Here is a 12,641-nt window from a genome sequence, read left to right as displayed (position 1 = left end):
GATGATAGAAGTTTAAAGGTGTAGTTACAGTGAAGTTAATGGCAGAGTGCAGAAGTAAGCTGGAAGAAATGCATTCACACACAGCGGTGCCAACTTGTTTCTGGTAGGAACTGGTGAAATCATTTGGTAACTTGCTGTAGAATGGCAATTTGTTAAGTTAACAGAGTGCTTCTCTGTAGAGATTAGCTATCTAGATCATGACAATACCACTCTTACTTGACAGTTTAATGGTGATGTCTTACTAGAGTTCTGAAGGGTGAAAAGTCTCAATGAGTCAAGGTTTGATCTTTGTCATTTGTTGATGTCCAAACTGTAACTGCATGTATTTACAAATAAATTGAGCATGTAGTATAGGCCCAGGCTGGGTGTCCAGTTGGAGATTGGTGAAATCTTCCCCTGTCAGAGATTCTGATACAGAAGAGGGACTTAAGTTGGATCTAATGGAAGAAACGGTATTGGCATATACATCAAACGTACTTGGAGTGGGAGGAAGTTTAGATCATTACTTAAGGAGAACTTGTTTGGTATCCAAGAGAGAGAGAGAGTTCTTAGGATGAACACTACATATATTATGAGTGTATGAAAAAAGTGTGATGCTGGTTGAAGAATAGGCAAAATTTGCAGAGGGAGTACCAACATGTAACATTCACTTTTGAGTATATAATAAAAAGTTGCATGGGAAAGAAAAGAATAGTAGTGGGTTAGCTTTCATGTCAGGTGACTGTATATGGTGCACAAGAAGCAGATGACAGCTCACATAAGCTGTTTCGAAGAAGTAAGGGTATAAATAAATGTTTGGAGAATATTATGAAGAGTGATGTGGCTTCATAGATGGATGAAAATTAATTGAAAGTCACATGAAATAGAGTTGAGGTGAAAACAGCATCCAAAAAAGTGTAAATGGCTGCAGAAGCGAGGCTTTAATGAAAATGGAATATCAATGATATGGTAGGAAGCAGCAGAGAAGAATTAAGGTAAAAGATTCCTTCATTTGCATAATGTGGTACAATTCCCAGTTGCGACATTTGAGGTTGAACATAGCAAAGAAGATAATTCACAGAATTGGGTAGATATATAAGATTAAATAGAACTTAAGGAGACTTTTGGAGGTCACTCAAACGAAGGCTGTAAAAAGTGCTGTCATTTCAGCTCTGAAGAAGGACTATCTAAACATGTTGGAAATTCCACTTTTTCTAAATAATCAAGTTTTTACTGATACAGATCTCCTGGGATTCTGTTTTAAATTATAACTCATTAGCAAAGCCAGATTATCATATTGCTTAATCACCATCCGACCACTATCATCACATTAATTCCCCTCCCCCCTGCTAGAAAGATCAGTGTCCATCTTGTCTGAGCTCTAACATTCTCAGTGTTCAAAACAAGGACAAGTTTGTCGGAAACAAGTACAGTCAATGGAGTTTACCCCTACCCATAAATCTTTGCAAATTATTTGTGCTTCATTGTATCAACCTTGGGAAGATAAAAGGCAAAAGAAATCTGAATATGTCTAAGTTCATTATTTACATTTGACGGATATTTGTCATCTTGTTTGTTGTTAACACGTTTCGGCTGATATACCCTCCAGCCTTCATCAGGTGTCTTGGGGAAATTTCGAACCTGGGTTCTCATTCCTAAGGTATTTTTCAATATTATTATTATTATTATTATTCAGGTCACTGCCTGGAATCTTGGGATTAAGAGTGCGGGCTGCTAACCCCAAGATTCTGAGTTCGATTCCAGGCAATGACCTGAATAATAATAATAATATTGAAAAATACCTTAGAAATGAGAACGCAGGTTCGAAATTTCCCCAAGACACCTGATGAAGGCTGGAGGGTATATCAGCCGAAACGTTGTGCTAACAACAAACAAGATGAGGACAAATATCCATCAAATGTAAATAATGTACATAATTCCTCATCTCTTAAATATAGAACTGGAATGTCTAAGTTCCCTTGTTCGTTTTACATGCTTTCTTATTTTACTGTCAGATGTTCTTCCTGTCACCAACTCTTACCATTCATTAGAAGTTAGGGTTTGTTTTTCTTTATTCCACTACTTCAAGGTCACAGAGCTACAGTATGTAATGTTCTCTGTGAAAGTGTAACAATACTGTGTATTGTTTTGTTTTTCTCCCCAAACGACCTCATCTCAAGAAGTGCATCCACACACACATATAGATACAAGCAGTTTCCATGTACCATTTCTACTTACAAGGCATTGGTCAACCCAAACCAATAGTAGAAGGCACTTGCTGTAGGTGCCACCCAGTTGAACTGAACCTAAAAACATAACTAACATTTATTTATTTATTTTTGTTACAAGGATACGAGATGATGGTCATGGCCAGAACGCCTTTGATCATAATTTTGTTTGATCAGATTCAATCTGGAGCTCTAAAATAAATAGTTTTTGTAAAATATTTTGTTTATGGCTCATGAATTTTTGGGATTTACAAATTGAATCCCTAAATGTGATATTTTGGATGAGTCTTATAGACTCACAAGGCACAGTGTTTTGTTCTTACAAAACATTTTTTTTTACTTATTTCAGTTATTTGACTGTGGCTATGCTGGAGCACCACTTTGAAGGGTTTTAGTCGAACAAATCAACTCACGACTTATTTTTCAAGCCTAATATTCTGTCGATCTTTTTTGCTGAACCACTAAGTTACAGGGATGTAAACACTGATTGTCAAGCAGTGATGGAGGTCACACACACACACACACACATATATATATATATATATGTATGTATATATACGATGGGCTTCTTTCGATTCCCGTCTACCAGATCCGCTCACAAGGCTTTGGTCGGCCTGAGGCAATAGTAGACACTTGAATCCAGAACCATATGTTGGGAAGCAAGCTTCTAACCACACAGCCACTCTTGCGTGTATATAAACTAAAATAGAATTTAATTAAAAACAGTTGACTGAATTTTAGCCATCAGTTGTCGACAAAGCTTTTCAAATACACTATAAAACGGTTCCCAGTTTAATTTTATTAGTCATCGTGTGTAAACAATGGAAGTAAAAAAATACAACACGTATTGTTGGCTGTTAAAATACTTCCATTCTCAACATCGATTCCACTTTATATATGGCCAGCTTTGATAGCGTACAGTCTCAGCAAGTATGCTTGTTAATTTCCAACTATTTAACTGGTACTCATGATCCTGGAAGAATGAACGACGAAGGCAAAGATTTCAACAGAACATGCAAAGGGACATAACCCAGTATAACCAGATTTCTTTTATCGACTACTGCAAATTCATGTGAAAAGAGTATTGGTTTGTTAGTTATTTAAAACAGATTGTAGGGACTTAGGCTTCCCTCCTCCGGTTAAATAATAAATATGAAATATTTGATTTACTTACATTGTTTTTGTTTTGCATCCATTTTTCCATTTTCGCACGAGCAAGCAGAGTTATGGGCCTTGTTCATACGTGCACTAGAATGGCTATAGTAAGAAAATTGAAATTTCTGTCCATGAGCAGCTACTTAATCACGCAGTTGATTTAAATTAAGTTTTCAATATTTATGTCTGGCAATTAACATGTCGTGATGGATTTTTCCGAAGTAGGGAACTGGAGTAACCTAAGGTGCTTCTGCATGACTTCGTGGTCTGCCAGAAATGGCTTCTCTCAAAAACATACTCAACTGACTTGTAAAGAAATGGATAATATAGTCCGAGGTACATAATGCCTCCCTATTGATAAAGATGAATATTATTGAGCTTCTTTTATCACCAGTCTAAACAAAAGAAACCTAGATGGTTTCTCAACCTTATAGAAATATCAACCAGATCTATCGCAAATCACACCCTACTCTCTTGGAAAGAGAGGGATATAGTACGTCGATTATTGTAGTCCAAGATACGCATTGTCTCTGTCTTTACCTTTTTAGCATTACATAATCATGATTAGAACGACTTTCACCAACTCGAAACAACAGAAGCCTCCTCTACAGAGTTACTTGGTCTTCGTGAAATATCCGCTAAATCTCTCACAAATCACATCATGTAGTCTTATATGTTGGAAAGAGAAGGGATGTTCATATCTGGAATGGAATAAATATTTTTGATTGATCAGGGGTTGAAAACAAAAAAAAACAGCTTTTGATATATATCCACGCACATACATACAATCTGAATCTTCCCGTTTGCTGGTTAGGCTTTTTCGGATCTATAAGGATTGTTCTAGCCTCTGGTTCAGGGGAGACAACTCGTCCTCATTAATGTTTTATATGTTAAGACATATCTCGATTTCTGTGCGTTTCGTTACGTCCGCGATGTAGAAAGCTAAAATTTCTTGTCTTTGAATAGAGTCTGTCGAGCTGTCTATAAGGCTTTGGCTTTGTGGATACGAAACCTTTGGTAACTCTGTCCAAAATTTTAATTTTTGCTGTAATACTGCTCTATTCTTTAGAGTGTGCTTCTTTTCTGATATATGCTTTATTGGCTGTCAAACCTTTCCATCCTGCCCTCCACTTCTCCTGCACTATTTCTGACACCTCAGTCGCCTTTATAAATATTTCAGTCAGCATTCATCACTTCACTCTCACCACCCCCATCCACTACAAACAAACATTCACACTTATACCTAAACTTCTCCCACCCTAAACACACCAAGCTCTCCATCTGCTCAAAAGGTGAGCTGTTTGAAGCATATATAAATGTTGTTGTTCTTTTTGCTTCAGGCTAAACCTGATCAAAAAGACCTATTATCAAAGGTATTCCATGCATAACCATCCAATTTGTTTAGAATTGCATTATCTAATGCATCCTTCCTTTTTAGATTGTAGGGTGTGATTTAAGGTATAATTTGCTATTATATCTAACAGGTCAATTGACCATGATAATAAACAATCATAGCTCATCCTTGTAGCCATCAAGCATGAGCAGTACTCAGCTCATTCTAAATCTTAAGCTTCACTCTCACCAAGGAGCAACCTTATTGAGAGCTCATCCTTAACATAGCCAGAACCACATTCCACAGACAAACACCAAGGTCTTACTTTATTTCGGTAACTACTTTGTGCTCAGCATCAAGGCTTGCTCAAATTTATCTAACTAAATAAATAAAATAAAAAATAAAACTTCTTGCTGACTGGTAAAGTTGTAGGAAACTGAAAAAAACGAATAAAAAATAAATGGCTGCTAAAGTAAATAAAGCTTCAACCATGAAAATTTGAACGAAAATATTAGTGATATTAATGAAGTGAAGTAATTACAACTAGGAATTAAATTGCTTAAGTATACCACAAGGTTCACATGAGAGTTAATTTATTTTGAAAAATGTGGAGATCGAAACCAGTTTGATGCATACTATATTAGCATCAACTTGACGATTGTTTTTGTGAGGATGGTATCTGAGTAATTAGCCACATTGATTACTGGCACGTAACAGCACCCACTACACTCTCGGAGTGGTTGGTGTTAGGAAGGGCATCCAGCTGTAGAAACTCTGCCAAATTAGATTGGAGCCTGGTGTAGCCATCTGGTTTACCAGTCCTCAGGCAAATCTTCCAACCCATGTTAGCATGGAAAGCGGACGTTAAACGATGATGATGATGATCTTTGTTTCCGTTTGAAATATGGATCTTACAAACTGAAACACTTTTAAAATATATAAATGGTATCATGGAAAATAACTCTGCGTATCTTAAAACTAAGTTATCTCCCTTATTTCCAAAATAATTCATTGAGAAACAGACGATAACAGAAATATGAGTGAGTTTAGATTCTCGTAACATTTATTTGTATAATTTACGCTAAAATAATAGTTTAATTTTGTTCTTAAAATTATTTTGACTTAAAACTTTGCTTTGGTAAACATTTTTAATTATATTTTACAATGTTTTATACAAAAGAAATGTCGAAACAGTTTCTTCTCTAATTTTTGCTTTACTGCTCCAAGTCTATTGAAAGGATGAACTTTACCTTTTATCAGAAGTGTTAAACATTCGACGAATGATCTAAAAAGATAGACTCTTGATTTGTCTTCATCTTTCAGTGGAAATTTTGCGGTCAAAATACATACATTTTATCAATATAACTAATGTATTCAGATAGTTTACGAAAGCAAGCGAAATGATATTTACAGTGTGACCAAAGTTCAACTCAACACTTAGTATTTAACACTCAATTACTGGCGCCGAGTGAGAACTTCTATGCGATCGCTAGATCTGCTGGAAATAGCAATCAAATTTTTCTGCTGCCTTAAAAGAAAAGGACATTGAATAACGTAAACCTTGATACATTGCCGGAAAATAAAATAGGATGGTCATAGGTGGAACACATCAGTCACAGCTGACATGGGGGGTGGGGATTAAAAAACAACTCACTTTCTTGTGCGGTTTCAAAGCTAAATAATTAATGTTGGGAAGTTCGAGTTTGGATAACTCTGTATATTGCTGTGAAAGGAAGAACCTGACAGTTCAGTAAGACTCATTAAAGAGAGAGATTTATAGATTTAGTTTTTTCTCTCTCAGACGTCTCAGTCTCTAAACGTCAGATTATAGCATACAAAATCACAAACTTCATCCTATAATTTTGGTTACGCTTGATTACAACCAATATTCCCTGGTCTCTGTTTTTAAGCAATTACGGCATAATATTTGACTTAACTCAACCAGAATTAGTGAAGAAAGTTGAATGGAGAAACAATCCCATCTTTGTCCGTGATATTGTACAATGTTACTAGAAAAACATACGTAGCCCTTAATAACAATGCAACAAGCTTTAAATGAAGGTGTCCTTATCAGTGACCAGTAATAAAATCACAGGAAAAAAGTCAGTTATAAAGTCACAATTTTGGCTAGGAAAAAAAGTCACAATTAACTTATGGAGGCTGGTAATAAAGTCACGGGGAAAAAAAGGTACAATTGATTTATGGGATCTGGACAAAACTCCTAGTACAAAATCCCTCGGACACCACCACCATCCCCGGACAAAGCCCTTGTGACTTTGTTTCCGTGAATTTTTTTTACCTGGATTCGTCTATATGTAGTCTTCCACCTGCTAGAAATAGCACCAGATTATCTTTGAAATCATATTCGCGCAACCCTAAAAGTGGGAAAATACTTTGGATTATGTAGTCATAGATATACTGTGTCAGAAAAAAATAAATACGAGGGCCTTAGTTGGAATTCTAATTATTCTGAATGTTATGCAGTCAATTTTTTAGCATCACCGTCAAACTATGAGATGAAAATTTGTGACGATAGTCAGATAACGAAAACTGCAATATTTTTGGTCACTTAATCAGACTACAACTGCTAATTACATCCTCAGGATCTAGGTGAACAGAGCGATGACATCAAAGACTGGTTGGAGTGAACCTGGCATGGTGTACGGCCGCAGCACGAGAGTGTTGTAAACGTTGAGGAGTGGTGGCTATGTCTGAGGCCCCTGACCCTCAGCATGAGGATTGACATAGTCATTCATTAATTCAAGTCAATCACTTAGAAAGTAATCATAATTGAACTATGTAGTAACGCTTAACGGGCTTTACAGGTCAATACTAATACATGCTTTTTTTATTAAATCATATGATAAAAATCATAAATAAATGTATAATCTTGTAGTGATACAGTTCACCACTAGGTTCCTCACTAATTTGGTAGTAAAGGACTAAAATCTCTTTGAATAAAAAGATTCAATTGATCAAATTTTCACTGTGGATAAAATAAACACTGCTTAAGATTAAACAAAAATGATGCACTTACAACACAACAAGGCTCAATGTGGTCACTTATTCTGCCAAATCTCCCTCAAATCATATTTTATTGTCTAAAAAAAATGAGTTACCACATTGTGTAATCTAATTCGATAGATTATACGATGTGTTTGTAAACACTTTGGATGGCCATGATTAGCAAGTCTTTGGTCATAGGTTTTCTCTGATCAAACATATACATGGATTAAACAGGTCATACCATCATATGTAAGGACGAATTCTATGTATGCTTTTAAGACTTTTATTGATAACCATTTATTCAACACTATTTTGATCTCATCAAAAGCAACCTTGGCATGTTCAATCTTTGACTTAATTTCTTAATATATATTAATGTAAAAAGGAAAGTCTAGGACCATATTATCTAATATAATACAATGGGATGTAAATCTTTGAAAGGTAGTTATGATTGATTCAGTTTGATTTTTTGCCAAAATAGATTCCTTCTCTTTTATATATTGAAGATAATTTGCAGGAAGGTCATCCAGTTATATGTATGTGTACACACACACACACACACACACACACACACACATATGTATGTTTGTATATATACATATATATATATATATATATATATATATATATATATATGTGTGTGTATGTATATAAATGTATAAAATATGTGTGTGTGCATGAATGTGCTCAGGCATGTGGCTTAGTAGTTTGGGTGTCTACATTCATGATCGTAAGAGTGTGGTTTCAGTTCCTGGATCAGGCAATGCATTGTGTTCTTAAGCAAAACACTTCATTCGACATTGCTTCAGTTCACTCAGCTGGCCAAAATGAGTAATCCTATGATTGGCCAGTGTGTCCCATCCAGGAGGGAATAGATATGCCACAGAATCTCGGAAACCAGATTTATGAGTCTATGGCTTGGGAAGGACCTTTGATCTTTGATATATATATACAGGGTGTGTAAGGTATTTGAGGACATACCTTTTTTGGGTCATTGTTGCATTTTTTGCTAACTCTCTTTTACCTGTTTCAGTCATTTGACTGTGGCCATGCTGGAGCACCACCTTTAGTCGACCAAAACGACCCCAGGACTTATTCTTTGTAAGCCTAGTACTTATTCTATCGGCCTCTTTTGCCGAACCGCTAAGTTACGGGGACATAAACACACCAGCATCAGTTGTCAAATGATGTTGGGGGGACAAACACATACACACAAACACACACACATATATATATATATAAATATACAACAGGCTTCTTTCAGTTTCCATCTACCAAATCCACTCACAAGGCTTTGGTCGGCCCGAGGCTATAGTAGAAGACACTTGCCCAAGGTGCCACACAGTGGGACTGAACCCAGAACCATGTGGTTGGTAAGCAAGCTACTTACCACACAAGAAAATAATAATGGCAGACACTCAGCTTACTCATGAAATGAAGAGGCATGCTGTTATTGTGGTTATAAAGGCTGAGCGTAGCGATTTAGAAATATCTCGATTTTTAAAAGTTGCCAGATTTTTCGCCTACAAAGTTTGTAAGGAGCTAGAGACTGAAGATGGAAACGTATCACCAGTATCAAAGCATAAAAAACATTCTAAACGCTCTGAAATCATCAGAATACCTGAATTTATCTAACAAGTTCAACAGACCATTGATTACAATCCTAGAAAGTCCATGAAGTCAATTGCAAAAGACCTCCATGTGTCAGACGGAACAGTTAGAAATGTTGTCCATGATAAGGAAAGGTCAATTTTGGGGAAAAAACAAAAGAAAATCACTACATCAGATCTAAAAGGCTCTTAAACTGAAAAATCCATCAGAAAAAGATTTGATTTAGTTTTTCTCAAATGAGAAAAACTTCGATCAAGATCAAAAAGTTAACAGAGGAAATAACAGATGGTTATGTGAAGACCCTTCTGAAATTCCAAGTGTTATGCATAAAAAATTTCTTGCAACTGTCATAGTTTTAAGAGTGGTCAGCAATGAAGGACATGTGATGCCTCCTTACTTCTTTCCACAAGGCCTTAGAGTTAACTCTGCTACATCGAGGTCCTGGAAATAAGTGTTAAGCGCTGGATAGACAGTGTATGCAATGGAAGGCCATATGTGTTTCAGTAAGATTCTTCATATTTACTGATGCGAATATCTCTGAAACAGTTTGCCCTGGGGAGCTGCACCAGGTTGAAAAACTCCACAGGGGTGAAAAACTCCACAAATGGTAGGTTTACATTCCCATTGAAGATGTTGAAAGCCAGGATGAGATCTCTCCACATCCTCTGTTGTTCAAGTGAAGGTAATTTCAGCCGTTGGGGACGTTCCTCATACGTCAGCTCAGACAAGCCCGCAACCATTCAGGTGGCTAAGCGCTGAACCCATTCCAGGTGCTGAGTGTCTTTCTGGAGATATGGGTTTGAGGCCTGGATGTAATATTTGAGGATGGGTCAAACTAGAGTAACGTATAAAGGCCGAAAGACGTCTATTGAAAGGTTGACAAAGGAGCAGCGGATGAGGAAAAGATTCCTTCTGGCTGGTGTCTCCAGCCGGCCAGCTTGTGTCAAACTGTCCAACCCATGCCAGTAAAGAAAACGGATGTTAAATGATGATGATGATGACATACACGTATGCACACACACACTCACACAACATTCATATACTTATTGTATATTATGTATGTATTACAAACAGATAAATATATGCACACACGGAGAGAGAGAGAGGGGGAGGGAGAGGGAGAGAGAGAGTAACACATACATATTTGAAAATGTTCATCTTAATGTATGCAACAACATTATATTTTTTCCATTTGTAATTCAGTGGATCCATATGCTGATAATAACCATTCAATGCAAATATCAAAAGATACAACAACTTCTCCAGGTAATATTTTTCATACATTTTATATTTTTTATCATTTGGACTGTGGAAATGCTGGGACCTCAGTAATTATTCTATAGGGAATGTAAACGAACCAACACCATTTGTCAAGTGGTGGTGGAGGAGAACAAACTCAAAGACTCACTCACATAATACATATTTATGTGTGTGTCTATTTACATTTATCGAAAATTAAAAATACATATATTTTTCACTTTCAATTTGCCTATATTTATTATTTATTATGCGCCCTTTCAAAGCCTATCCAGACTCATGGGCCCGGTTTCCCGGTTTCTATGGCGTATGTGTTCCCCACCCCTTCAGCTGGACGGGACGCCAGTCCATCGCAGCGTTACTCAAGAAACAGGAAGAAAGTTGGGGTGAAAGAGTACAAAAGGGGTCGCCACCACCCCTTGCCGGAGCCTTGTGGAGCTTTTAGGTGTTTTCGCTCAATAAACACACACAATGCCCGGGTTTCGAAACACCAACCACTCCGAGAGTGTAGTGGGTGCTTTTATGTGCCACTGGCACGGACGCCAGACAGCTGCTCTGGCAATGATCACACTCAGACGGTGCTCTTAGCGCTCCACTGGCACAGGTGCCAGTCATCGAATTTGAGTGGGTGCTGAAAAGTTCCTGGTTTTGGGTAAAAGAAAATACAGGAGGATTCACAGATTCACTCAAATTTGCATATCAATTGCAGTGGTCCTTCAGTTTTTCTAAGCCCTGAAAAAGAACTTGGAAGGTGAGGCCTCCAAACCAGCTTTTCATGAGAACCTTAATGCTAGGAACTTTTCAGCATCCCTCGTATAAGTGTACGCATGTGTTTATGTGTGTGTGTGTGTGTGTGTGTGTGTGTGTGCGTGTGCGTGTGTGTGATGTCGTGATCTCACCGGTGCTTGTGCCATGCTAAAAGCACCCAGTATACTCTGTAAATTGGTTGGCATAAAGAAGGGCACCCAACTGTAGAAACCATGCCAAAACAGACAACTGATCTTGACACAGTCTTCTGACTTGCCAACTTCTGTGAAACCATCCAACCCATGCCACCATGGAAAACAGACATTAAATGATGGTGTTGATGATGATAATGATACAAACCTGCTGTTTTAAACACTTGGCTGGGAACCAGTATCGCAATGATGTTGATGACCTTTTTGACCAACAGGATGAAAGCTTTTGCACCAATTAGATCCAAGCATTGCAACACTGATAGAAGAAGTGTGTGGACCACAAAGGGGACTATGTTGAAAAATAAACCTCATTTAGTCACATTCCATGAGAGTATCTTGATCATCCAATGAACTTCCCAGCTGACACTTGTAAATCTGCTTGCTTTTTTGTCTTAATAATTTGCAAAGTGATGACATTCTGTGTGATTTATATAATTCAATCTCAGAAAATAAACATTTTATTTTTACTTTTTTTATATTTTAGCTTTAGGGAGATGGGCACTACCTGGAGTTGTAAGAGAATTGTCTAACATACATAAAGGACAGACTTTGAAATTAAGAAACCAGAAGCAGACATCGGAGAACTTGAAGGTAATTTTCTTATGTGGTTTCAGTATTTGGTTTATTGGTCATCATCATCATCAGCAGCAGCAGCAGTAGCAGCATCATCGTCATCATCATCATCATCGTTTAGCATCCTCTTTCCACACAGGAGACTCAATATGAGGCACAAAATAACAGAATTGGTGTCACCAGAATGTCTTTGGTCATATGTCTGCTTGCATAATGATGTTATCCAAAGTTTTCTTCCTTGTATTCAAACAAGTAAATGGTGACCTGTCCTGTCCAATAACAGCTTTCCACAACACAACTGAATGAAACTATAGTTGAAAACTAAAACTTCTTCTTCTTTCTCCTCTTCTTCTTCTTCTTCTTCTTCTTCTTCTTTCTCCTCTTCCGCTTCTTTTTTTTCTTCTTCTTTTTCTTCTTTTTCTTCCTCCTCCTCCTCCTCTTCCTCTGCTTCTTCTTTCTCCTCCTCCGCTTCTTCTTTTTCTTCCTCCTCCTCCTCCTCCTCCTCCGCTTCTTCTCCTCTGCTTCTTCTTTTTCTTCTTC

The 12,641-nt window shown here is 37.2% G+C and overlaps 1 protein-coding gene across 1 annotated transcript in view; it reads left to right on the top strand.

Annotated features, from left to right (window-relative positions):
- Positions 1 to 5,724: 5,724 nt before the first annotated feature.
- The window catches only part of LOC106876723 (uncharacterized), a 12,593-nt gene continuing 5,676 nt past the window's right edge, over positions 5,725 to 12,641 (top strand). Inside the window, exons 1-3 of the mRNA XM_014925395.1 lie at positions 5,725 to 5,735; positions 10,516 to 10,578; positions 12,013 to 12,119. Coding sequence (XP_014780881.1) covers positions 5,732 to 5,735; positions 10,516 to 10,578; positions 12,013 to 12,119 — 174 coding nt within the window. The 5' untranslated portion in view covers positions 5,725 to 5,731. The remainder of the gene's footprint in view (positions 5,736 to 10,515; positions 10,579 to 12,012; positions 12,120 to 12,641) is intronic.

The sequence above is a fragment of the Octopus bimaculoides genome, chromosome 3, assembly GCF_001194135.2.
Source record: "Octopus bimaculoides isolate UCB-OBI-ISO-001 chromosome 3, ASM119413v2, whole genome shotgun sequence".
Lineage (NCBI taxonomy): Eukaryota > Metazoa > Mollusca > Cephalopoda > Octopoda > Octopodidae > Octopus > Octopus bimaculoides.
The sequence above is the reverse complement of the archived record's forward strand: the minus strand, read 5'-3'. Positions and strand labels throughout refer to the sequence as shown.